This window comes from Microsporum canis, genomic scaffold, assembly GCF_000151145.1.
Source record: "Microsporum canis CBS 113480 supercont1.7 genomic scaffold, whole genome shotgun sequence".
NCBI classification, from domain to species: domain Eukaryota; kingdom Fungi; phylum Ascomycota; class Eurotiomycetes; order Onygenales; family Arthrodermataceae; genus Microsporum; species Microsporum canis.
In genome coordinates this window covers 1,940,167-1,963,889 of record NW_003299163.1, presented here as the reverse complement: position 1 = coordinate 1,963,889, position 23,723 = coordinate 1,940,167, and the positions used below count along the sequence as shown (strand labels likewise).

At 49.6% G+C, this 23,723-nt stretch overlaps 12 protein-coding genes across 12 annotated transcripts; 4 read left to right on the top strand and 8 right to left on the bottom strand.

The window, feature by feature from the left end:
* Positions 1–176: 176 nt before the first annotated feature.
* On the bottom strand, positions 177–656 carry MCYG_07945 (uncharacterized protein; the record flags this gene model as incomplete). Its single annotated transcript, XM_002844116.1, has 3 exons — positions 177–284; positions 335–453; positions 503–656. 3 exons carry the CDS (start codon positions 654–656, stop codon positions 177–179), a joined length of 381 nt encoding a protein of 126 aa, XP_002844162.1.
* A 1,205-nt stretch (positions 657–1,861) lies between these two features.
* Positions 1,862–2,417, bottom strand: MCYG_07944 (conserved hypothetical protein; the record flags this gene model as incomplete). Its single annotated transcript, XM_002844115.1, has 2 exons — positions 1,862–2,232; positions 2,276–2,417. The coding sequence occupies 2 exons, from the start codon at positions 2,415–2,417 to the stop codon at positions 1,862–1,864; spliced, it is 513 nt and encodes a 170-aa protein (XP_002844161.1).
* Positions 2,418–3,097: 680 nt separating this feature from the next.
* On the bottom strand, positions 3,098–4,082 carry MCYG_07943 (cyclin; the record flags this gene model as incomplete). The annotated part of the gene is made up of 3 exons (XM_002844114.1): positions 3,098–3,615; positions 3,665–3,874; positions 3,923–4,082. The coding sequence occupies 3 exons, from the start codon at positions 4,080–4,082 to the stop codon at positions 3,098–3,100; spliced, it is 888 nt and encodes a 295-aa protein (XP_002844160.1).
* Positions 4,083–4,632: 550 nt separating this feature from the next.
* On the top strand, positions 4,633–6,818 carry MCYG_07942 (mitochondrial carrier; the record flags this gene model as incomplete). The annotated part of the gene is made up of 7 exons (XM_002844113.1): positions 4,633–4,768; positions 4,825–4,905; positions 4,960–5,167; positions 5,221–5,849; positions 5,921–5,982; positions 6,033–6,136; positions 6,299–6,818. 7 exons carry the CDS (start codon positions 4,633–4,635, stop codon positions 6,816–6,818), a joined length of 1,740 nt encoding a protein of 579 aa, XP_002844159.1.
* A 426-nt stretch (positions 6,819–7,244) lies between these two features.
* MCYG_07941 (glutathione S-transferase Gst3) lies at positions 7,245–8,566 on the bottom strand (the record flags this gene model as incomplete). Its single annotated transcript, XM_002844112.1, has 6 exons — positions 7,245–7,446; positions 7,486–7,653; positions 7,709–7,875; positions 7,927–8,189; positions 8,239–8,407; positions 8,465–8,566. 6 exons carry the CDS (start codon positions 8,564–8,566, stop codon positions 7,245–7,247), a joined length of 1,071 nt encoding a protein of 356 aa, XP_002844158.1.
* A 121-nt stretch (positions 8,567–8,687) lies between these two features.
* Positions 8,688–9,203, top strand: MCYG_07940 (uncharacterized protein; the record flags this gene model as incomplete). The annotated part of the gene is made up of 1 exon (XM_002844111.1): positions 8,688–9,203. The coding sequence occupies one exon, from the start codon at positions 8,688–8,690 to the stop codon at positions 9,201–9,203; it is 516 nt and encodes a 171-aa protein (XP_002844157.1).
* Positions 9,204–9,925: 722 nt separating this feature from the next.
* On the bottom strand, positions 9,926–13,190 carry MCYG_07939 (ubiquitin-activating enzyme E1; the record flags this gene model as incomplete). Its single annotated transcript, XM_002844110.1, has 4 exons — positions 9,926–10,064; positions 10,126–12,901; positions 12,975–13,060; positions 13,114–13,190. The coding sequence occupies 4 exons, from the start codon at positions 13,188–13,190 to the stop codon at positions 9,926–9,928; spliced, it is 3,078 nt and encodes a 1,025-aa protein (XP_002844156.1).
* Positions 13,191–14,364: 1,174 nt separating this feature from the next.
* MCYG_07938 (uncharacterized protein) lies at positions 14,365–14,790 on the top strand (the record flags this gene model as incomplete). Its single annotated transcript, XM_002844109.1, has 1 exon — positions 14,365–14,790. The coding sequence occupies one exon, from the start codon at positions 14,365–14,367 to the stop codon at positions 14,788–14,790; it is 426 nt and encodes a 141-aa protein (XP_002844155.1).
* A 420-nt stretch (positions 14,791–15,210) lies between these two features.
* MCYG_07937 (Spc97/Spc98 family protein) lies at positions 15,211–17,565 on the top strand (the record flags this gene model as incomplete). The annotated part of the gene is made up of 1 exon (XM_002844108.1): positions 15,211–17,565. One exon carries the CDS (start codon positions 15,211–15,213, stop codon positions 17,563–17,565), a length of 2,355 nt encoding a protein of 784 aa, XP_002844154.1.
* Positions 17,566–17,857: 292 nt separating this feature from the next.
* On the bottom strand, positions 17,858–19,891 carry MCYG_07936 (conserved hypothetical protein; the record flags this gene model as incomplete). The annotated part of the gene is made up of 4 exons (XM_002844107.1): positions 17,858–18,474; positions 18,594–18,636; positions 18,720–19,372; positions 19,429–19,891. 4 exons carry the CDS (start codon positions 19,889–19,891, stop codon positions 17,858–17,860), a joined length of 1,776 nt encoding a protein of 591 aa, XP_002844153.1.
* Positions 19,892–20,617: 726 nt separating this feature from the next.
* Positions 20,618–21,570, bottom strand: MCYG_07935 (conserved hypothetical protein; the record flags this gene model as incomplete). Its single annotated transcript, XM_002844106.1, has 2 exons — positions 20,618–21,114; positions 21,180–21,570. 2 exons carry the CDS (start codon positions 21,568–21,570, stop codon positions 20,618–20,620), a joined length of 888 nt encoding a protein of 295 aa, XP_002844152.1.
* A 583-nt stretch (positions 21,571–22,153) lies between these two features.
* MCYG_07934 (conserved hypothetical protein) lies at positions 22,154–23,139 on the bottom strand (the record flags this gene model as incomplete). The annotated part of the gene is made up of 2 exons (XM_002844105.1): positions 22,154–22,706; positions 22,775–23,139. 2 exons carry the CDS (start codon positions 23,137–23,139, stop codon positions 22,154–22,156), a joined length of 918 nt encoding a protein of 305 aa, XP_002844151.1.
* Between the last annotated feature and the right edge of the window lie 584 nt (positions 23,140–23,723).

Genomic DNA, 23,723 nt, shown 5'->3' with positions numbered 1-23,723 from the left:
AGAATATCGCTAGCAGCATCTAGAGCCGGTTCATTGGCACATTGGCACATTTTGAACGGAGAGAATGTTGACTCTCCAAGTATATACATTTTGATTCTCAAGACCGAAAAGCGAATCACGAGAGCAGACATGCTGCTTCAAGTTTGTCCATGAAGCCTTCAAGGCTTTCTTCCCACCTACTTGCTGGCACCCTTGGTTTCTTTGCGAATAGTCTTTGCCTTGCGAACTTCTTTCTCCATCTGCTCGGTTTCGACGGTGTCTACCTCGCCTCTGTCTGCTTTTACCTGTTGCAAGTTAGTACTTGTATAAAGCAAGACTAGGTGGTTTAACATACATCCGCCTCACTGTTGCTGGCGAGATGGTTGTTCCATTTGCCTAGACCCTCCTTGTGTTTCGAGAGATGCTCGTGATTCTCCCTCTCGACTTCCGAGGATACCTCTTGCGTGTCTCGATCTATGGATCAGTTAGAGGTTGTTAGGTGGATAGGTGAGCCGGGGCGTACGTCTGTCTCCCTCTTTCAATGCACGAACCGGTGCTGAGCTATGGAATAAGCTACGGTTGACGGACGACGATGGTCCAAGGCTCGTCCTTGGGATAGAACGGAGCTGAAATCGACCGCTCATCGAAAGGGAGCGAATGGATGTGAATGATGCCATTGTAGTAGGCGTTTGATGGTGGTAACTAGATATGAAGTAGACTAGCAACTTTCGTGTGGATGCAGGCCACTTATATATCTTGCAGCCAGCCTGTTCGTTAGGCTAGACCTTGTCAATATCAACGAAAAGACTGGTTATGACGAAGCTTGCCTGGGATGTTTTGGCTGGAAGAAGATGTTCGACTTGTGACGTCATCGCGGAGGAAGCAAGTTTGACAAGATCGTCAATATAGAGTCGACAGGACGAAGTAACAGACGAAGTAACAGACGAAGTAACAGACGAAGTAATAGATAAATATTCATATTGATATTATTTATTCAACCTCAAGTAGGCGATAACTGTTTTCTTTCCTTTTCTTTTGCCCCAAGTCCACTTTTCCATCCGACGAATCGAAATCATTTTTTGGTCGCCGCCACGCAGCCGTCCAGAAGGGGGAGATTAATGAAGTTCAAATCAAGGAGAGATGAGAAAAGGAAAGCGGTGTAAAAGAGAATTAGAGGAAGAGAAAGGTGTGAAGAGACAAGTAAGGTATGGTGAGACATGAAATACACTTCCGTTCCCCAGGACAAGACGTTAAAGCAGCAAAACGAAGACGTATGAGAATAAGAAGTTATATGTGTAGAAGGGTATGCAAGCAGCCAACCGACAACGACAACCCAGGACAACAGCACCATCCATCCCGACCGACCGACCGTCCATCCGGCAAGTACCGAGTATATATAATATATGTATCATGGGGGCAGTGAGCAAACAAGGCAACAACACAACAACGCAGCACGCGTTCTATCAACCAACGACGAGTATCCCGGTATCCAGTATCCAGTAGCCAGCAGAGCCAATAAATAAGGTGGTATAAACAGCAAATATTTTTCAGTTCGAAAAAGGATTCGAAAGTCTTTTTCTGAGAGAAGTGAAGTAAAAAAAGGTACGAAAACACCGACCAACCCTCCGAATCCATCCGTCCGCTCCGTGTATGTATATATGTAGTATAAGTATAGTGTTGCATATCGTTAAGTTGTTCAAGTTCGAAATGGGAAATAAAAAGAAGGGTACACGCCGTCGCTCAGCCCGTCGAGAGATGAAAAAGGAGTTTCGTCGATTACCGAAAATACGTATAGTGTTGTAGTTGATGCAAGGAAAAAGGAAAGAGATGGAACGAGCGAACGAGACGATTCGTCATGGCGTCAAGGAAGAGTAAAGAGGGATCACCAGTCTCGTCTGGTGGGACTGGAGACCCTCATGCCGGTACTCGGGTTGACGATGGGGATGGCGTTCCGTGTCCTGACGGCGGCAGGCTGATGGATCTTGCCCATCAGGCCCGACATGGCCATCCCGTTGATGCTGTGGCCCAAGCTGTTCAGCTGCTGCTGCTGCTGCTGCAGGGGATGAACCTGGTGCTGTAAGGGAGAAGAGTCCGGGGAGGCACTGCCAAGAGAGCTACGATCCGAGGCAGCAAGCGAGTGGATGGACTGCAGATCGTCTTCGGTGAGCAGGTTTGGACAGAACTCGAGGTCGTCGTCGAGGTCAAAGGAGCGTCCGGCCTCGAAACGGGCCCTGAAGGCAGTGATGGCGGGTGCTTTCGATGAGATCACGCATGGACTTGACGCCCCGGAACTGACGAGAGCCGGAGGAGACGGAGGCGGGCGGTGCTGCAGTCGACGGAGTTGCGAGGGAGGTCGTCGAGGAGGCAGCAGCGTTGAGCCGTTGTCGACGACGGTGGTGATGCTGGTGCTGGTGCTGGTGCTGGTGGTGATGGGACATGGTGGTTGCTGTAGCCGCTGGCAGATGAGTCGGAGGCGCTGGATGTTGGTGCTGTGGGCTGTGGTGGGAGAAGAATAACGCAGACATAGGGATGGTGATGAGTCAGCGGGGGCAATTAGGAAGTAAAAGAAGCAGAGGCAAAAGAAGGAGAAGCAGAAGAGAAGAAGCAGAAGAGAAGTAGAAGAGAAGAAAGTAGTTAATAGTTATAAAACAGTTTTATATACGTCGAGGGCGAAGTTGAAGTCGAAGTTCGAGATTCAGAAGAAGAAGAAGAAGAAGAAGAAGGCGGTGAAGGCGGGCGAAAGAAAAAGAGAGAAAAAAAAAAGTGGATTTTCTGCCACTCAGCCAGAAGAGAAGTCGATGCCGATCGATGCGAAGGTACCTGGCGCTGCATACAAAGTGCTATGGGATGGGAAGTACCCTCGCACACCCTTGCATCATCGTCCACCTGACCATCGGTACCTCGTCCGCCACCAGAATAAGGAGAGACAGGAAGTACCTCCGGTTTTTAGCGCCGAGTTTCATGCTTACTTAACCCTGCCACTAGTCCCATTAATAGCAATATATAGAGAAGAGGACGAGGAAGAAGAAGCAAAGTGACGGCAGGGGGAGGAGACGAAACATGTACATGCATGCATCACACCGTGTAGGCCCAACAGTGTTTTCTCTCGCGCGCGGCCTCACTTGTCGAGAAACCTCCCCCGCACATACCGGCCTATCGCCTCGCGCAGGCCCTTCTCCCCGTATCCCTCCCAGACCTCATACAGCGCCACCATCTCCTGCGTGCAGTCGACCACTGCCTCGATCGACACCTCGCTGCCCGCCAGCCACTCCACAACCTTTTGCACTCGGCCCCCGTCGCCCATCCCTTCTCGTATGCCGGCCGCCATCCCAGCAGAGGTCGAGCTGCCCGCCGTCCCCGGCTTGAACACCACAGCCACAAACACGGCCATCACGGCGATGACGTGCGGTGGCTGGAGCAGCGGGAGGTCTGTCAGGTAGCTGTCGTTCACCACCGACCAGGCCAGCGCTATCTCGTCGGACGAGAGCACCAGGCCGGTGCTGCTCGTGTTGGTCAGCGTGGACGAGAAGTCAGAGAGCGTCCGGTACGGGTGGTGGATGATGAGCTGCGAGTTGAGCTCGCTGATGAGCCAGAACTCGCACTCGCCCACCTTGGCCGCATCGGACAGGATGAATTCTGCCCCGTTAGATATATCGTACATACATAGATACAGATGTAGACATACCTGGCCATAGTCCCCTGGCTTCGGAGACGACGTACTTGATGTGCTGGGGACACTCCTCCGTCTTGCAGGCGAGGTAGAAGGCCGTGGTGAGCAGCAGGTACGGGTTCGTCCGTCTGATGCTGACCTTGGTGAAGAAGCGCTTCACATACACCTGTGCCGTAGCCAGAGCCTGCTGGCGAGTGTTCATCCGCTTCCCCAGCTTGATCAACTCTTCCCTTCGTCAGCTTCTTCTTCCATCACCGTTGCAGGAAGACCTACGCTGGTTTATGTAGATGTTTACTAGCCGGTGGTCAGGCAGCGGATACTGGGCGATAAAGGCCCGGTCTGCCTCCTCCAGCGCTGCCCGCGTCTCTGCCAGCTTCTCGCGGTCAAACAGCCAGAACCGCCGCTGCGTCGAGTTCCAGTAGTTGGCCGCCATTCATCCTCGATCTCACATACCAGCCAGCTATTCTATCCAGCTTTACTCTTTACTTCGTCTTTAGCTGTTTTGCTTCTTCTTTCATAGAGACAAAGATGACTAAGACGATGACTAAGCTATCAACCAATCAGAAGAAGCGAAAACAAAAACAACCCAAGAAGCGAAGAAGAAGAAGCAAGTTCAACGACTTTCGACTTCAAACCCTCCAAGGACGCTGGATGAAGGATAGATGATAGTACGATAGTTGGTCACCGTCGTTCAAGGGTATATAACGTCGAGACACCCTCAGAAACGCCGTGCCGTCTGATGTGCAGCCCACTCAAAGTGATATACAACTGCGGCCCGCACCGCCGGCAAGAGTCTGGATGCGTCGACCTGCGAGATCTCTCTTCATAGCAGATAGAGGCTAGGCGGTCGTCTGCCTGTTGCCGACTGTCACTGATACTGTGGCCGTTGCCATTGGTACGGGGCTCAGCGTTCAAGTCTCCCTCCCAGCATTGTACCGGTTTAGGCGTTGGCCGGTACGCCGTCTACCTCACCCGTATCAACAATGCCCGGGAACGACAACGGGAGCACGCGTGAGCGAGATGAACGTATAAAACATCTCTGGGAGTCTCTAGACACACGGGGAGAGGGGCAGATTGATTTCAAGGGGTTCAAAAAGGGGCTGAAGAAGATTGACCACCGTATGTTGACGGCATCTGTGTGGTTACATCATATCATGCTAATAGATGCGGCATAGCCCTGAAAAACGCCGACGACCTGCTACATGATATTCTCAAGGCGATCGATACAAGCCAGGATGGCCAGATACAGTATACTGGTGTGTTTGGCCTCCTATCCTTCAAAAGTGTAATGCTAATCGATGGGAATCTAGAGTTCCGTTCGTTTGTACAACAGGCTGAGAAACAGCTGTGGCAGCTCTTTCAAGCTATTGACCACGACCGTAATGGCCATCTCGACAAACAGGAACTGAAAGATGCGTTTGCAAAGGCGGGCTTGACCGTTCCGAGCTCCAAGATAGACCAGTTCTTCGCCGATGTAGATACAAACAGCGATGGGGTCATCAGCTTCGAGGAGTGGAGGTATATCCTCGCCCCTTGCTTCCACACCACTTATTATAGTTGCTAACAGCCAGCTCGACAGAGATTTCCTCCTCTTCCTCCCTGGCACACATAACCTTCGCTCAGTCATATCTTACTACTCCTCAGCCGGCACGCTCAGCCCTGAGGGAGATGTGCACATCAAGACACTACAAGGATCAGGTACAGCTCCTCTCCTCTTTCCTTACTACCCATTCTGCCGCAGAGCCAGCCCCAGCCATCCCCATGAACACCATCCCCTCCCCCACCCTCCCTCCTCTCGCCCGATCCAGACCAGACCAACACCAAGACTTTATGTTTGCGCCTCCTTATAACGACCACCACAAAATAGATCAGGGATTAGAAGTGGAACTAGAGTTCATCACCGTCCCTTCCCTCGTCAGAATATGGCTGTCATACCGCTACCTAGAAGAAGTATTGACCGAATCCACACCCCATGTAGGCTACTTTCTTGCCGGCGGGATGGCTGGTGTTGTCTCCCGAACCGCTACCGCGCCTTTCGATCGGTTGAAGGTCTATCTCATTGCACAGACGCATACTGGTAGCGTACAGGGTGCGGCCGTCAACGCGGTCAAGGCAGGTGCGCCGGTTAAGGCTGTGGGGTGGATGACTTGGCCTATCGTCGAAGCCACCAAGGAGCTATGGCGTGCTGGAGGGATCAGGAGTTTGTTCGCCGGTATGTCGTTCCTTGTGTTCTTGTATATCTGGGCTATCGGTGTAGCTGACAGCCCATAGGTAACGGCTTGAACGTGGTCAAGGTCATGCCAGAGTCTGCTATCAAGTTCGGTGCATACGAAGTGAGTCCTTTGCGCTCTTCATGCATATACGAGCTAGCTAACTCAATTAGGCTTCAAAACGTTTTTTTGCCAGCCTCGAAGGTCACGGCGATACGAAGAACCTGCTCCCTATCTCACAATTCCTATCTGGCGGCATTGGTGGCATGATTTCCCAGTATGTATCCCTGTCATCTAGTCTTATCTCTAATCCTAGTGTGCTAACCGCTAAACTTCACAAGATGCTGCGTTTACCCTCTCGACACTCTAAAATTGTAAGCCCGCCTTTCTTATCACCCCATTTTATACCATCCATGTCCCTAATATCCGTACTATGTAGTCGCATGCAATGCGAGACTGTCCAAGGTGGCCTCCATGGTAACCAACTCATCTACTCCACTGCCTCCAAAATGTGGCAAACAAATGGCATATCAGGCTACTTCCGCGGTCTCCCTCTCGGTCTACTGGGAATGTTCCCATTCGCCGCCATTGACCTAATGACATTCGAATACCTAAAATCAACCCTTGTAACCCGCAATGCGCGCCTAGCTCACTGCCACGAATCAGATGTGCAGCTGAGCAATTTCACTACCGGGGCTATCGGTGCATTCAGCGGTGCACTGAGTGCTTCCATTGTCTACCCTCTGAACGTGCTGCGTACGCGTCTCCAGGCACAGGGCACTGTGCTCCATAAGCCTACTTATACCGGCATCGTGGATGTTACCGTACGAACGGTGCGGAGTGAAGGCGTCTACGGTCTCTTTAGAGGGCTGACGCCCAACCTGCTAAAGGTTGTGCCATCGGTATCGATCAGCTATATCGTCTACGAGAATTCGAAACGGCTGTTTGGGCTGCCATAAAAGTGCGAATACCCACTCCAATCCTCACAGCCGTTCACATTTCCTCTTCATGTTCATTTTTCTACTTGTAAGTTCACTTCACTTCGCATATATCCGGCGCGCTATTCGAGGGCTACATTATCTTTGGTTTTCCATTTCATCTTGCTTCTTGGGTACATGGCTCCATTGACCAGGACAGTCAGCTTTCGCGGCTTGCGCGGTTTCTTTTGTCACTTTCATATGTTTCATATTTCCATTTTTTGTATCATGACATGAAAAAAGATAAAGATAAAGAGATATAAAGGGCGCTCAGCTGTGCCAATTTGATATATGCACTGCCATATAACATGTTCGACTTTTAGAGCAAGGCATAGCGAATAAACATTACATACCGGTTTAATGACAAATTGGCTATCCGACTGTCACGACAGTTGACTCCTGAAACTCTCACTTCCCCACGGCGTTGACCTCTTCCTCCTTACCCATGATATCCGGCACCGGTCCAACAGGAGTAATGGCAAACTGGTTAATCTGTCCGTGACTCTTGGTATAGTGCTTCTTGATATGTTCAAACTGGGTCGTCTCTCCGAACGCAGGGTGGTCCCAGTACAAGTGTCTGACCCACCGGTGGATAGCAGGATATCCAGATCTGATATCGCGAATATTAGTCTTAAAATGCTGCACGTACACCGGGTCAAAGCGGATAATGGTTGTGAACAGCCTGATGTCTACTTCCGTGAGGTCTTTGCCAAAATAATACGGGGTAGATGGGGAGTATGTCTTGGCCAGGTGGGATTCAATCCTATCGAGCGAGGAGAAGAGCGGCTTCATAGCCTTTTCATATGCTTCTTGAGTACTATTGTGTTTTTGTTAGTAATTGTACGATAAGCCAGGTGAACGCAAGGACATACGTTGCGAATCCACACTTATACACGCCGTTGTTCACGGTGTCGTAGATCCATTCGTTCGCAGCGTCAATGTCCTTCTCCAATGCAGAAGGTAGGGGATCGACGGATTTATACTTGTCATCCAACAGGTCGTCGAATTCATGATAGAACATGCGAATTATTTCCGAGCTCTAAAGAGGTTGTTAACATACGAAACCCGCAAACTGATAGATTATACTCACTTCATTGCTGACGATCTGCTTCGTCTTCTTATCGTATAGAGTCGGCACCGTGAAGCGGCCCTTGTATTCCGGGTTGACGGAGAAATAGATATCACGGAGATGAGAGAAGTTGTTCAACGGATCTGCCGTGACATTTTCACCAGGAAGCTTCTCATCGGGAGTGACGAAGCGCCAGCCTTTCTCTCCCATGTGCCAATGGACTGCAGTGAAGGGGACGATGTCCTCGAGCCCCTTCAGTTTCCTGGTAATAAGGGTTCTATGAGCTGCTGGCAGTCAGTATCAGATCCGTACACGGGAGAGGCCATCACATACCCCATGGACAGGCATAGGAGACATAGAGATGATATCTGTCCTTCTCTGGTGGAAACTGAGCTCCTGGTTTCTTGGAGATCCAATTCCTGAACGCAGACTGTCCTCGCTTGTACTCCCCAGACTTGTCGTCCGGGCTGACCCACGACGTGATCTTGACATCGTTTCCGGTCTGTGGCAGTTAGCAACTCGTCTATCAATTATTTACTTGAATGCTAACTATACGAACCGCCATGGTTGATAGAGATGAGAGATTCTTGGCTGACATCAGCGGGACCGAAGCGTTCTTGAGGGCGCAGAAGATGTTTGCAGGCCGAAAGAGAGAGAACATGGAGAGAACAGCAAGCAGCGAGAGAGTGAACGGGGAGATGAAAGCCATCAACAGGGGGAGGCTCGAGATCGTTTATATAGCTAGCTGGCCGATGTCCAAAAGTATGACGGGGAAGTTCTAGATGGCGATGACAAATGCTCGAGTAATGCTTGTCCAACATTTTGATTACGGCTCTATGACCGAGCATGACAGAAGCATCTCATATCCAGGTTACATGACGGCTTGTGACATCATGAAGAGCCTCGAAATATACCCAGAAGCCGACCTATTTCCACGTCGTGCGTCTCAGAGAGCCAAAGGAGCCGATCTGGGTGCCGGTACAGCCATAGCTCTGCCCCTTATGCCTATAGACTGCTGCACCCCCGTACAGTCTCCAGAAGAATACATCTGGCACGAAACAGAGTCGCCGCCCTTCAGATCAACAGCAACAGGACCGAAACCAACAATGATTTTGAAGCATTGGTTGGGTTCGTCCCCGTTCTTCCACCGATGGAGGAACGCGCCGTTGCATTTGCAGTTTGAACACGGCGGGCGTAGACGTCGAGCTGTGCGAGCGCGGGAGCAGCAAGCAGCACTGGTAGAAGAGCAAGTAGCTTCTCAAGATGCATTTCGATGGCCTTTTATTCACGGTCAGTAAGATGTAACTTGGTAGGTGTTGTTACATACTTTAGAGCTTGATAGACTCAGTTGAAGTCAGTGGTATATCGAGAAGGGAATCTCTTGATGTCCTTGTATTCCGTTCTATGTCCAGATCCCCTTCATCGTGTTGGAAATATGACGAGTTATATACTCGTAAACATCGTGTAGTTGCTATTCTTCACCCTCGCTCAGAGCTGAGGCATGGTCTCATTCGGGTAAACTGAACATCCTCGCGAACCCGATCGTATAACCAGAGGAGAGCCTGGTATCTTTGATAGACGAAAGAGGAGCTGCAAGGGTGAATAACTCCTTCGTCTTTACTTCGCTCAGCTTCACGATCTTCCCATCGTCTACCTGGGAACTTCGTATCGGGTATCACGTTAGCCATAACCAAGAGATTCAGCTGAGAAGCAAAAACACTGCAGGAGATCATATCGTACGACTATTCAACATATATAGGCGGCTGGCAAGCCTATAGCTCTCGGAGTTGTAGGTTGCAAGGCGCTTGATAGGCATTGCGAGCCAGCCGACGGACGATGGAACAAATTATTGATAACTTCTATTAACTAACTACGCCGGCTATAATTCAGCCGGTGGTCAACTATCTACCACCCTGTGATACAAGGCTTAAGAAAGCGCATGCGCAAAACATTAACTCCTTTTTCATCTCTTGTTTATTTTCATCTCTCTCTTTCATATTTATATTTCTTTCTTGAACGCCTATTTGTCAAGCTTCAGCATGACATAGGGAGCCTCGACTTCCTCTCCATCGGGCGTCTCAGGATGTATTTCGATAATCACACTCTTCTGGTGCTCAGGGATCGGCTTCCTGCTGATCTCCGCAATCAACTTGCTCATCCTGTTTGACCAACGTTAGTACCTGTCTCAATGTAAGGCAGTCACAAAATAATAAGACTTACTTCATGGGCAGACGATCCTTCACCTTCGCAGGCGGGTAGAAACTGGCATACAGCAGGCTGACGCCGGAGCTAACCATGATAATCTCTAGGCCCTGCTTCTTGAAGTGATCCAGGAACTCTTGGAGGGTTATGTCGTTTACCTCGAAGCGGTCCCACAGCTTGTCTAAGACAACTTCGCCCTTTGGTCCGTTATACTTGGTCTTGGGGCTGGCGATTGGCTCGCTGAAACCGAAGAAAGGTAGTGCAAGGTTGATGAAACCGTTCTTGTATCTCTCGATATCCCGGTTGTTGTCGATGACCTTGTACAACTCGAGAATCACCAATCCAGTCACCAGGGCAGTGGTCGTCGCGATGGCAGGGATGATCTTTCCAGCGATGAACTTGGTGTTGTGTCGGTCAGCGGGCTCGATCTCGTAGTTCTCTGCACGCAAGTTGCTGGCAGCGGTGATGAAGTCGATGTGGTGGTTTGTGTCATCATCCTTCTCAAACTCGACAGGCTGAAGCTTAAATCCAGCCAGTGACTTGGGGTCAGGAAGGGAGCTGACTAGCTTGTTGATCTCCTCGTTATCATCAAACGAGGTGGGCTGTGCTTCCTGCTCCTCATTATCGTCGGCCTGAATCTTCACACCGGACGAGGGGGTGAACTCCGGGATGATCATGTCGTCAGTCACTTTACGGTAATGATCCCTGTCAGCGCCAGGGTTCTTGATGTTGTAGTTAAATGCGTGAAGATTCGCAGCAGCGATGATATATGCAAGGTGGGTATCATTCTTAGAGTCGAACTTCAATGGAGTCGGTGCACGTTTTGGTCCGGACCAGAAGCGTGCTCCGCTAGACGTGACTGAGTCCCTGGGGAAGTTGAACAAGAGCTGTTGAATGCCGTTATTGTAGTACTTCTCAAACTGATGCCTAGCCCAGACAATACAGTCATCGAAGCTAAGTGGCTTCTCTGTAACCAGGAAGTCTCGGAGGTTCTCCAACGTCTGCTTCTCTGATCCGCCCTGTTTCAATGTACGTTCAATGTAGCCTGGCTGTGTGAGATAGAGGTTTACAACTTCGGTAGGCCCAGCGAACAAGGACTCAAAGATATCTCTCGCCCAGGCGATAGTGTGCTGAATCTGGTTGGGGAAACTCCTCAGTGTGCACATTGGGAAAGATTTCTCTGGAGGATCATGGGAGCTAGAATATGACTCGGTGAGACTTGGGATAATAACCTGGGTATTTCCCTTGGTACCCAGGGTACCGCTCTCCAGGAGGGGCTTTCGGAAAAACACACAGCGTCGGTCAACATATGTACGGGCGTCAACGTTGTCGAGAGCATTGGTGACCCCGTCGAGTTTTCCCCAGAAGTCCTCATTGAAAATATGCTCCGAGTCCGCTCCAACTCGCTCCTTTAGAGCCGTGATTTTCCCCTTGAGTTCTGGATTCATAGCCTGAACAGCTTCAGCGGCACAGTCACTCTTTAGTTTTCCGACGTCAGTAGTGCGGAACAGGAACTGTCGGTTAAGGTTGCTCTTCTCGATCTGGTCCATATCGGTGACTGTAATTTGGCCCTTGGGACCCGTGCTGAGACCGATCATAGCCCAGTTCTTGAGCATCTCACACCCAATAGCACCAGCTCCAACCAGGAATTCGTTAATATTTGCGAGTTTATCCTGGAATTCCCGTCCAAAGACTGCGATTTGACCGTCATATCTCGAGTTCTTTGGGGCGCAAAGCTCTTCGGATCTCTTGATTGTAGTCGGAAGGGATTCTAGGGAGTCAAAGTACATCCACTGGACGATGGGGTTGAATTTGCCGGAGACAGCCTTCAGGACTTCCTGTGCAGCCAATCCACCAAAGAAAGCTGCCATGGGGGACAGGTCTCCTCTAGCCTGGTAACTCAGCTCTCGAATAAGCTTCTCATCAATTTCAACCTTGTCCTCGCCTTCACCAGCAAGCTTCTGGACAAGGGCAATTACTTCTTTCGCGTCACCATCGTGATGAGGTCTGGGAAGCTGGTTGTCGTGGGTTTCAGCAAACTTATGCAATGCCTGGACACCGAGATGGAGCTGTGCTGGCCGGTCGAATTTGGCGAAATCGGAAATAACAAACTCTGGCTTCTTGAGCTGTTCGCTGAACGGCTGGAAGTCGATGAATTTGGGCATCTTAACCTGAGTGTAAAGGCCGCCGCCTTCGTAAGTCCCTAGTCCGCTTACATCTCCGATGGAGAAGGTGTACGGCCCCTTAACAGTAACCTTTCTAGGCTCTGAGTTGTTGAGAGCCTCCATTCCACGAACTTCAGAGAAAGTAACGTAGTCGCCATCTTCGAACCCGTGTCTCGCATCATCTAGCGCAGAAACTAGCCCTTCCTCGTCGATTCCAGCGACAATGCCACTCAACGGATTCTCGCCGGTAGCATCCCCAACAGTAAAGTTCTTTCCAAAGTCGGTGAAGATATAGCCGAATAGACCGAACGTATCCGTGACAACGACATAAATTCCATTCTCATGACAGTATTCTGCAATAGCTGTCTGCTCCTTTAGAGATGTGCTGGTGAGGACGACAACCTGGAATCCCTTTAGCTGGGAAAGGTCGTCTGTGAGACTCTTGCCTGGAAGGACGGAGACTGGTGTATACGCGTTGAGTTCTGCTACCCGGGGAGCCGTCACTTCAGCTCGTGGTTTGCCAACATCTTGTGGTTTGAGGAAGAACTGGGAGGAAAGGTCAGAGATTGTTGCGGGTGCGGGGTCGAAAAGAGTCAGGGATTTAACGCCAGCCAGGGCGATATTTTTAGCTACGCGTTTGCGTACAGGTTAGCTGAAGTCCGCCTATAGCTTTGGAAGCAAGTGGAAGCGGCTGATACGTACCAATCTCAACACCGAGACCTCTGAGACCGACGATGAGTACATTGGACGAGCCCATCCGCTTCATAGCTTCGTGTCCGAGGACATAACTACCAACAAGGTCAGCCCAGGCCTAATAAAGCAACAGAAAAGAGGCACCTACAGCTGTCTGCTATAGAGTGATTCATCGATCTCTCCATGCTTCGCCTTCTCCACCAACTCAGGGCTGTCAACTTGCATCTTAGTGTCCTATACCGGGTAGAAAGCAATGTGTTAGTTAAGTAGAATTAAAATAGAGAAACTGCAGAAGATACAGAGGCTTAAATATGCCATAATCCCAGCGATATCACGGTAGACACGGGTATGAATGTTCGAGACACGAATGAAAGGGGGAAAGCTCACAGTCATGATTTTCTTGTCGTTTCGGTCTACTTGACTACCGGAAGCCTTTCGTTTCCTAATTTCCAGGTCACTGGCGCGAGAGGAAATTGTGAAGAATGTGAGTGAAAGCCTTGCCAGAGCGCAAGGCCTTCGATATGGCTTGTGAAGTGGAAAAGTTGAAGCCTTTCACAGCGTCCCAAGGCGGGCCTGGCGAGGTGCGGGGAGGGTAAATAGTTTGTAGGTAAATAGTGGGATTCTCAAGCTGTTGGCCTGAGAAGAGAAGTCTTTTTGAAGTAGCTGAGAGAGCAAGAATAGAGAGCCAGCTTTAAGTCTCTTCTGTTAGCTACGAATGAGTGTCTTTTATATTGATATCTGCAAGTTTTCGTTTCTTCGACTTTCGATGTTGACGTTGATGTTGCTGAGTCAGCAGGTTGAAGCTGAAGTTTTGGTAGAAAGACAAAGATGGAGATGAGGACGATACCGAGATGATATTGATATTACAGAGATATAATAGAGACGGATGTGAAGGGAAGATGGAGTGAGGATGGAGAGGATGGTAAGAGGTGATGGCCGACTGTGACATGCCGCCATATAGCACAGTCTCATCAGTGAAGATGAACCAGCAAGGGATATATCGTTCGAAGATGGCATAGATGGCATAGGCGACTCTGATATCTCTCTATTCCATCTTCTATCTCATATTGGAGGATTTGAAGACACCGACCGGCAAGCTATATTATAACCAAAGACGTTCTCGCCGAGGATTCTCTCGCAACTGCACCTGGCTTGACGGGTCCTATTCCCATACACAATATGCATGATACCCCGATTGTGAAGGAATAAGAGGAAGAAAGACGACATCTACCAACAGATATGCATATACGGAACATCAATAGCTCAAGGACAATGGCGTTGGCCTGCATATCTTCCCGCAAGCGATAAAGAAACACCCTAGGGATCCCTGTCCTTTGAAAAAGGGCATACATATCACGGCGTTGAGCCAGAGGACGGATATATAAAGATATATAATCCCATGGATGTTCATGGAGGTCTTATTCTCGTCATCGTCATCGGTCTTCAATCGATTGAGTCACTCGATATAACCTGTTCTACTACATACGTCTCTACCTCGACAGCTCCACTGCACATATCAGATACGCACAATTATAACAACTTCAAGATGAAGCTCTCCATCTTGCCTGTCGCTGTCACCCTCTGTGGACTTGCAGCTTCTCTCTCGGCCATGGAAGCGCCTCTATCCAAAGAGTACGATTTCTGCTCACGGCGCCCCGAATTCGACTACTGCGAGATCACTGGAAAATACGTCGTCTGCGAACGCGGCAAGCCTACCTTTTACACCTGCGACAGCGGATGCAAGTCTCAGTGCTTCGTTCGCAAACCCTGCGTCACGCGATGTGACAACGGCAAGCTCAGTGGCCCTCCAGACTGGGCTCTCTAGTAGCGTGGTATTGATAGTGTCGTCTCTTAATCAGAATCAACATATTACTATTAAATAGCTACACGGAGTAGTTAGTTATGGCATAAATAAGTGACGATATTTATATACTTGCGGCTCAAATGGATTTAAGCTTAAACGCGCTTGTTAATTTTATTTCAGTAACAAAGCAGTTGATTCACAACAAACATCACATATGATAGACTTGACACTTGTTTGATGCCCAATATGCAGCACTAGAGGCTCTGGAACTCTTCTGAATGTGTCGATTCGAGATCCTGGGTTGCGGTATTTTGTTTTGGCACCGTCTGCGGTCTGCTTGGAGGGACGAGGTGCCCACCAGGTGGCGCTGAACCTGTTCATGACAACTAAATACCACTGCTAACAATCACTCAGCAGGCCTAAGAATCCCCCAGACACAGGATGCTCCACGAGATCCTCCTCTCCCTGTCCGGTCAGCCGTCCCCTATCTTCGAGCAGCCAGCTAAAGACCGCGGAACTCCCCAGGACGGTTTCCCACTCCTCTCGCCTCAGGAAAAGGCACTGCTCGAACCGATTGCGCGTCTAAGTCGGCTTCATGGCTTGCTGAGGGCCCATTCAGCGCATATATCTTCCTCTCACCCTTCAACCGTCTGTCGCGCCGCCTCAACGACCATATCCACTGAGTACCTGGGCAGTTTTCAGGAAAAGATACTCGAGGTGGAACGATCGATACTTGGGAGAGATGCCGGCTATGTTGGTGGCTATGGAATAGTCCCGCTTTCTACCATCGTTGGAGAGTTTTCTCCCTGGGTGCGGAAGTTAGAATGGCTTTGGGAAACATCGCAATTTATGCTGCCGTACGTGTCCAAGGAGGCAAAGACAAAGGAAGCTACAGCCGGTAAAGGATGCAGTGGTGCTGCTCTCATCGACTATCTTCGAACCGAGTCACAGACTGGATATACGGATGTCGAGGAGATATCGCTTGGCCTCATCAAAGCTGCAGAAACGGCCTGGATGCGCCAGCTCTCCGTTTTCATACTATATGGACGCCTCCCGTCGCTAGGACGAGATGATTTCTTCATCCAGGAAAGCAGTGCAGGCAGTGATAGGCGCGCTAATACTACGGATTTTGTGCTCCAGCCTGAGCTGTTGCCCAAGTTTGTATCTCGTTCTACAGCTAACTCGATTCTGTTTGTTGGACGATCACTAAATCATATACGTGCTCGAGGAAAGTTTCCCGCAGGAGAAGAAGCAAAGCACTCCTCGTCTCAAATGACACTCCATGGCGAATTCATCCGGTGTCTCTCTTCACTCACTTCTCCCATATCAATGAATAGCCTAGCTAATGCAGTCTCGGAAATACGGCTTGCACTGTCTCATACGGTCCTCTCGCAGCTACTACCATTACATAAAATAATGGAAGTTTTATCATTGTTGCATAACTTCCTTCTACTCGGGAGAGGCGAGTTCGCAATGGCCCTGGTATCCCATGCAGACGAGCGAATTTCAACCAAACACAAGCGAACTTACCAGGCTACCTCTATCGAAGAAACTATGGACGTCCTGACCCTCAAGGAGAGCGAGGTGTCTACAGTTCTTACTCAAACATGGGCGGAACTATATTCCATTTCCAATGCAGAGGACCCGGTAGATGATGAGCTAGATCTGGCACGATCCCTGCTACGACTTTCAATAGAGAAGGGCTCGTCTATAAGCAAAGACATGAAATCTGCGAACCAAACGCTCACATATATTTCCGATGTCAACTTTTCCGATATCTTACTTGGCTCTCCCACAACCCTGTCCCTTCACGTCAATCCACCCCTGGATCTCTTCCTTGCTCAATCCGATATGATCATATATTCCAAGATTCACTCCTATCTTCTAGGCATCCGTCGAGGACAGATGCGACTTGGTGACTTATGGAAACGAACCTCCCTTAGAAGAGTTCACCCTTCCCCTTGGGGTCCACCGATGAGCAATAAGCCCGGTGGCCGGGCAAACCTCAAGATCGGTCGAGAAAGGCAGAAGAAACGAGCCGCTTTGATGCGGCGTGTCTGGGCTTCTGGAAGTGCCGCCTTATTTGTCTTCTCAGAACTGGGCAGTTACTTGCAGGGCGAGGTCATTGGCAGCTCCTGGCGCCATTTTAATGCATGGTTGAATGGCGGCCGGCCTCAAAACTCCTATGGACAAGGTTCTCGACCTGGAACAGCATCCTCTTCTACACCCCTATACCACTCACACGATCCTGAAACTATCAACATTGCTCACCGTACATATCTTACCCATCTTATCCAGTCCCTCTTCCTAACCGACGTCCCATTCACTCGCACTCTACGCTCTCTGATCTCACATGTTGACCGCTTCGCCTCTCTCCTCGGCCAGCTACAAACTATCCAACAGAACCTCGACCTTGAAACGGATGAAGGCGTCTTTGACTCATTGCAAGATTACGCCCAAGATGAAGCAAGAGTATGGGCTGAGGTTTCCGCTGCACGCACTAATCTAGAGAGCTCCATGACAGACCTCATCGCCAGGCTACGCGACATAGATGACCACCGAACCACAAAGGGCATCACCTCACTGGATGCTAGTTCCAGGCATGCAACACCAGAACTCCGTTGGGTGAAGGGGAACGAGGAGACGCTGCGTGGCAGGCAGGGGAATAATGCTTTTGTCCCATGGAGAGCTGCGGGTGTGGATCGACTGCTGATGAGACTCGAATTCGGCGGCGCTAGTGCAGAGGATAACGGAGGTGATGTGCTAGACTTTGGGAACACGGTGTTTGCGGAATAGGGGTTACCTTTACAGGGGTATGTATTCGGCGTCTTATAAGCGGGTAGTCAGCTATCTTACAGAGTAGATTTACACAGGCCCTTACGTATTATGTTACGAGAAATGAGAATAAACTATTCAATAACATATCCAACGTAGTCTGCCTACAGCTACAGAAGGAAGAGAGGATACTTTGAAATCTAGAATTGATTGCATGAATAAGCTGCAGAAGAAATGATCATGATCATGATATTTGGGTATCTGGAACGCTTGATCTTGCAATAATATATAATAAAAAGGCAGAATTGCCGATTTATATGATGTATACAAATCGAGGTTGAGGTGGTTTCTCTATAACAGCCGATGACTTTGAAACACCAGGTCCCATTAGTCTTTCAGCTGCTCCGTCCTGCTCTTCAGCACGGAGTATAGCATCCTCTTCACGATCTAGAGCGGCTTCGTCGGTCGAAGCAATGCCGGCTGCGGCAGCCATGGCTCGTCTATTTTCCCGCTGGAGTAGAACTCTCAGTGAAAAAGCAAGCACTGCAACTAATAGCATGAACAGAGAGCAAACCGTCATGCCCTTGATGTACCATGGTCCGTCTGTATCAGGGTACAGCCTAGTGCCAATCAGGGGGCCACATTGGCCAATGATATTTAGGATAGCCATACCGGTCCCTTTACCCTCTCCAGCAGGCTTGTTATCCATGGTCCAGGCTATGACAATGGTAATGGCGGAGAAGAACCCGGCGGCAGCTGGGTAAAGGCATACATATCGGATAAGGATGTGGACTGAGGCAGGGAGGTGGGAGTGGAAATAACCTGTGAGAGCTATGGTGAGATATGTGATAGACGAGATGAGGGCGAGTATGATGAGGTAGAAACTGCGGCTTCGATGGCGATCAGACAGGGACGCAGTGACAAGAACTACTACAAAGGCGAAAAGGTAAGGGGGTGCAGAGAGGGCTTGAGACGTGAGCTTCGAGTAGCCCATGCTAGATGTTTGTTAGCCGGCGTGTATTTAGATCTCCAGGTGTGATTTGACATACTCGTGTAATATTGTAGGCAAGAATACCGGAAGAGAGCTGAATGCTACATTGCAGCTGAGGAACATAAACTTATCTCGAGGTCAGCACAATGTTGGAGAACCGAAGGCATAAATGAAAATCACATACTGCGGTGATATAAGACTTGGTATCACACAGCGTTCTACCGACTTCTCTCCAGTCGAAGCTGGCCCCTTTGGCCTCATGTCTCGGCTTGCCCGTTTTCAGCCTAAGCTTAGCGACTTTCCGCTCTCTAGGAGTAAGGTATTTGGCCCTTCCGGGGCCATCTGGGATATACGCCCAGGCAATAAAGGCGACGATGATGCTGGGAAACCCTTCGTACAAGAACAACGCTCGCCATGGAGCAATAGGTCCGTTTTCACTAATCCAGACGATAAACCAGGCCAAAGAGCCGGCGAACGAGGTCGCTAGGGGAGCAGCACATAATATCATGCCAGTACGGAAGGCAAGTTCCTCCCGTTTGTAAAAGAAGGAGAGAAAGAATGGGACACCTGGCGAAAAGGCTGCCTCCGAGAGACCGATCAAGGCTCTCAAGAGGATAAGCTGCGAGAAGGATGTGACCAGGCACTGCATCGAGGCAAGGATTCCCCATGAAAAGACACAGACGGGAATGTATATATGCGCGGGGAGGATCTTGTACATCAGGGTCATCCATTCAAAGCAGATGTAGGTGATGTAGAACGCCGTAAGGACCCATTCGTACTGGCCGGATGAGAGGTTCAGGTCGTCCATCAGCCCTGCAATTCGTGCATTTCCAATATCTACCACATACATTAGTTTATATAGAGTGTTTTCCAAGGACAAAAGCAGGACTCACTGGACCGGTCGAGGAACGAAAGCATGTACAGAAAGGCCAGAAACATGGTCAATCGCCTATCGAACTTCCTGACCACCTGTCTCTCCTCTTCAGCTGTGAACGAATTCAACGAGTACGACGCAAGCTCCAGGTCGTCCTCCACATCACGCCCCGGATTATCCCGATATCGTTCATCGTCTGAACTGTCCAGGCCATTGCTGTCTCCCTCTCGTTCATCGTCTGCTTCCTCCGCGAGAGGGGGTGAAATGTCCGGGCTGTCGACTTCGTTGGGGATATCTGTCTCCAGCCTCTTCAAACCAACACCACGCCCAGCTATGCTCGTAGAAGTGACATCGTCGTTTGCCCATCCCGTGGAGCTCGATGCGGGGGTCATCATCGACTCGGAGAGAATCTCATCGGTCCGGGGTGAGTTAATGTCTTTGACATGCGGCGGAATCGCCAACGGACGACTGGATTTGGTCATTTTGGTTTCACCTCCAGCTCCGCCGTGCAAGGACTTCGATTCATCAAGGCTGGCACTGCATCTTCCGGTCAGTCAGTCATCGAATTGCAGTATATATTTCCTCTCGTGCGGCCACAGGGGGGACTTTTGAATACGCTCGACATTTTTATATTTAACTATATTTTTAGTTAGCGACGAAGTTTAGGGCCGAAACAGCCTCATGTGACTCCTTGACCTCTTCAGCTTCTCTCTCTCCTTTTATCCTTTCGGCATTTCTCACCGCAGTTCGCAGGTTGACGAATGGCAATGCATGCATCGTCATTGGAAGAAGAGGCAGAAGGGTCAAGGGACGGGGAAGTGACTTGTTCGGCTGTTCGGCCTCCTCAACGCATAGACGGACACCTCATGGAGACGGGGGAAAAAGAAGGATGAAGATGGATTGCTAGACTCCGTATTGGTTATGCTATCAGCTCTCTCATTTGCTGGATCTAATCGTTGAACCACCAGACTTGATCACCAGGAGCGTCATCATCTCCATCCTGCAGTGTCACACATGAACAGCCAGATCCCATCCTATGCATCATAAGTTGCCTCTTCGAGTCTGGCATACAGCAATTCCCCCTATTTCTCCCCCTCCGCTGATCTCCTATATGTCTGTTGGGCAATCTCACCCCACCCATGCATGGCCTTCTCCCTCGGAAGCGGGTCAGTTGCATCCGTATGTACGTATGTTCTTTGTCGACCAGTTTATGGCCTGTAGCAATCCGCCTGTCCACGTCGACGACGGCGTGAACCTGATCCTTTGGCTGCAGGAGTCGAAGGCCGACGACGGCTGTGTGGGCGGTCTAGAGGCTCCTTGTCATACATATCAAATGACCGCTTTTTCGCTCCATCCATCTCCACGATCTCGCGTTGAGCCATGTCGAATGTTTGTTTCAGGACGGGAACCATGTAGTGCGTTGGATCATGATCACGGAGGTGTCCAAGCAAATTCTCCGCGCTGTCACTCAGAAAGAGAGCAGCTCTGTACTTTGCATGGTTCTTGATCCCGGAAAGGGAGTTGTGCTCGAACTGAGCCGTGGCGAACGTTTTCAACATGCTCGTAAGCCGGTCGTCTAGTTCTCTCCTCGAAGCACCAGACGGGGGTGTCAAGGGATCAGATGCGGCTTTCTGCTGAGCAGTCTCTTTGCTCTCCGCACCCGAGGCCATGATCTCAAACCGAGCATCCTTCCTCCACCCAGTCACTATCAAATCAGCTCAACGTACGATAATCGCTTTCAAACTAACACCAGAGGAAAAATGAACATACCATGGCCAAGGATAGCGCGTAAAGCAATATTCTTGCTAAACAACGCGTCCAGCTTCCCCATATCACTCTCTTTCCTGATACCCAAAACCTCGTCCTTGAACAGCTCAATAGCCCCAAAGTGAGATAGGCTGCTGCCGTTATTGGTGAGAATCAGCAGTGCCTTGTCGTATACCGTGATACGGGCATCCTCGAGGTCCTGAGAGCGCGATCCGATCAGGCAGATGTGATGTTCGAACACATGGTTAAAGAGCTCTCTGTAGCCAGGTGTCTTTGACAAGTGAATGATTGTGCTAGGTGTCTTGATGCCTTGATACTGGCAAACAAGGGCATCCACTTCCATGTCCAGGTTGGTCTGGTTATCTGGCTTAGCTTTGGTGTCTTGAGAAGACATGGTTATTCAGCCAACTCGCACTTTGATACGAAGCTGTTGTTGATATCTTGCTGCACAAGGAGGTGAAATTTAAAGGAATAAGAGAGTGCATTTAACTGATGTAGAGCGTTGAAGGAGGCATTTATAATAAATAAGGAGGTCGCTGGAAATTTGGAGGTCGCTGGATATCAAATGGGGACTTCCGTCAGACTCCATAGTCATCATCAGAATGGTGTATCAAAGGCTATTATATCCATGGGCATAGGTAGCTACCAGCAGCTCTGATTCTCTATAAAACTGTCAGCTTATCTCCATCTCTTAGATATACATCTCTTGTCAAAGTAGGATACAAGAAGCAGACCAAAACAATAAAAATGGGTGTATTATATAAAGAATCCAATATCCTAAACTACAAGCAACAGGCTTAAACACAAAACCCAGGCTCCTAGCTGAAAAATTAAGTACTGATAACAGGGCTATAAACCTGGAGAGTATAAGGCAGCAAGCTTCCAGTGCATCACCAAAAAAAAAGAATCATCACGTAACAATCATAATAACCAAAAGATAGAAAATAAGGCCAAGACCAAGAAAGGAGGACGTATCCCTAGTTTCGTTCATCCCAGAGCCTCTCGATCTCCTTGACCAACACAGGTACATTGCTCCTCTCACCTCCTTCTCCACAGTCTGTCCATGCACCGCCATCGCGGATGCACCAGAACTTATCGTTGACCCTGACGGTACAGCTCTTGGTGACGCCAGCCTCAGCGCTGTGTTGGAAGCTCTTCCTCATCAGCGCGAGGCCGCTGGGTCCACGGTCACAGTCCCCTTGACCATCACGGGCCTCGTCGCCCTCGTCACTCTGACGACTGGCACACTGGTTCAAGGCGTTGAAGCTGATTCCGTATTCGAGTGCGCAGTCATGGACAAGAGCACGATCGGGGATATCCTGATATTCAGATATCATGCAGTTGGTGAAACCGAGATATCGAACAACAGGGGTCGTTTCATAGTTGGGACAGGGCGTGGTGTCTGATGAGGATGAGGAGCCGGCGATGCGTGGTGGGTATGGAAGGTTTGCTGCGCAGAGCATCAGCATGTTTCCAACGCATTCTGGTGGTCCGTGGAGACAGGATACGGCCGAAGAGTCGTTTGAGGCTCTGCAGGTGCAGAAAAGGTGGGTCAATATATATGTCGCAGGTTAAGAGTAGACAGACGGATGACTTACTGTCCGATGAAAGAAAGCCGGAAGTCGACTTTCCTGTGAACCTGCTCCATGGTGGGCACAACCAGCTCACGCAGGCAGAACTGCGCATCCGGACACTTGCTCATGATGTGTGCTTCAAATGGCACCCGCTTTGACTCGTCTGAGCTAGTGGCGGTCTGCTTTCCCGGCCTCGCTGCGGCCGCATTTTTCACAACATCCACGTACTTTTGTGGGAAGTGAGGTCTATGCAGTACTCCAAAGACCGTCAAGCATAGAAAGAGAGCGATCAAGCAGTGTCGGGCATAATTCATCGCCTTGGAGCTTTTCCTGCCATCTTGCTGCGGGTGCGAAACCGGTGGCGGGATAGTATCATACCTCTCCTTCATGGTTGATATAAGTCGGGGGTTCTCTATCCTTAGATGAGAGGTACTGCTACTTGCTAGCAGCTCAACTGGACGTTATACAGTCGTATCACAGGCGCATCCCCTGGTTGTAGAGCTATATAACTTCGTCAATACTGATTGTTTTTGTTGTTTCTTCGCGTGACGTTTTGATTTCGTCAAAGTTCGGGTATATGCTTATGTAATATTACATAAGCGTAGCACGTGATGATTTCGAGGACTTTTTTATTCTTATATAAAAAAGTCGATGAAGCTGAAGGATGAAGTTAAAGAAATTAGATGGAGAGAGAAGAGGTAGAAGAAGGACGGGGCTCGCTAGCTGTAGGGCTATACGAGCTCTTGAAAGGGCAACCAACTCGGAATGCAAAGCCGCAGTTGGTTTCTCCTGCACAGAAATCAGGAAATTAGCTATCTAACAGTTGAGCATAGCATCCCGACCCCTGCGGAAGCAAAAGCCAGATCGATACTACGTTGTAAGTTTTAGTAGAGTGCGAGTCTGACATCAGAAGCGAAAGGAGTTGAGAGATACCCTGGGCTTCCATCGTTCAATCTTATATATTTCCTTGGAG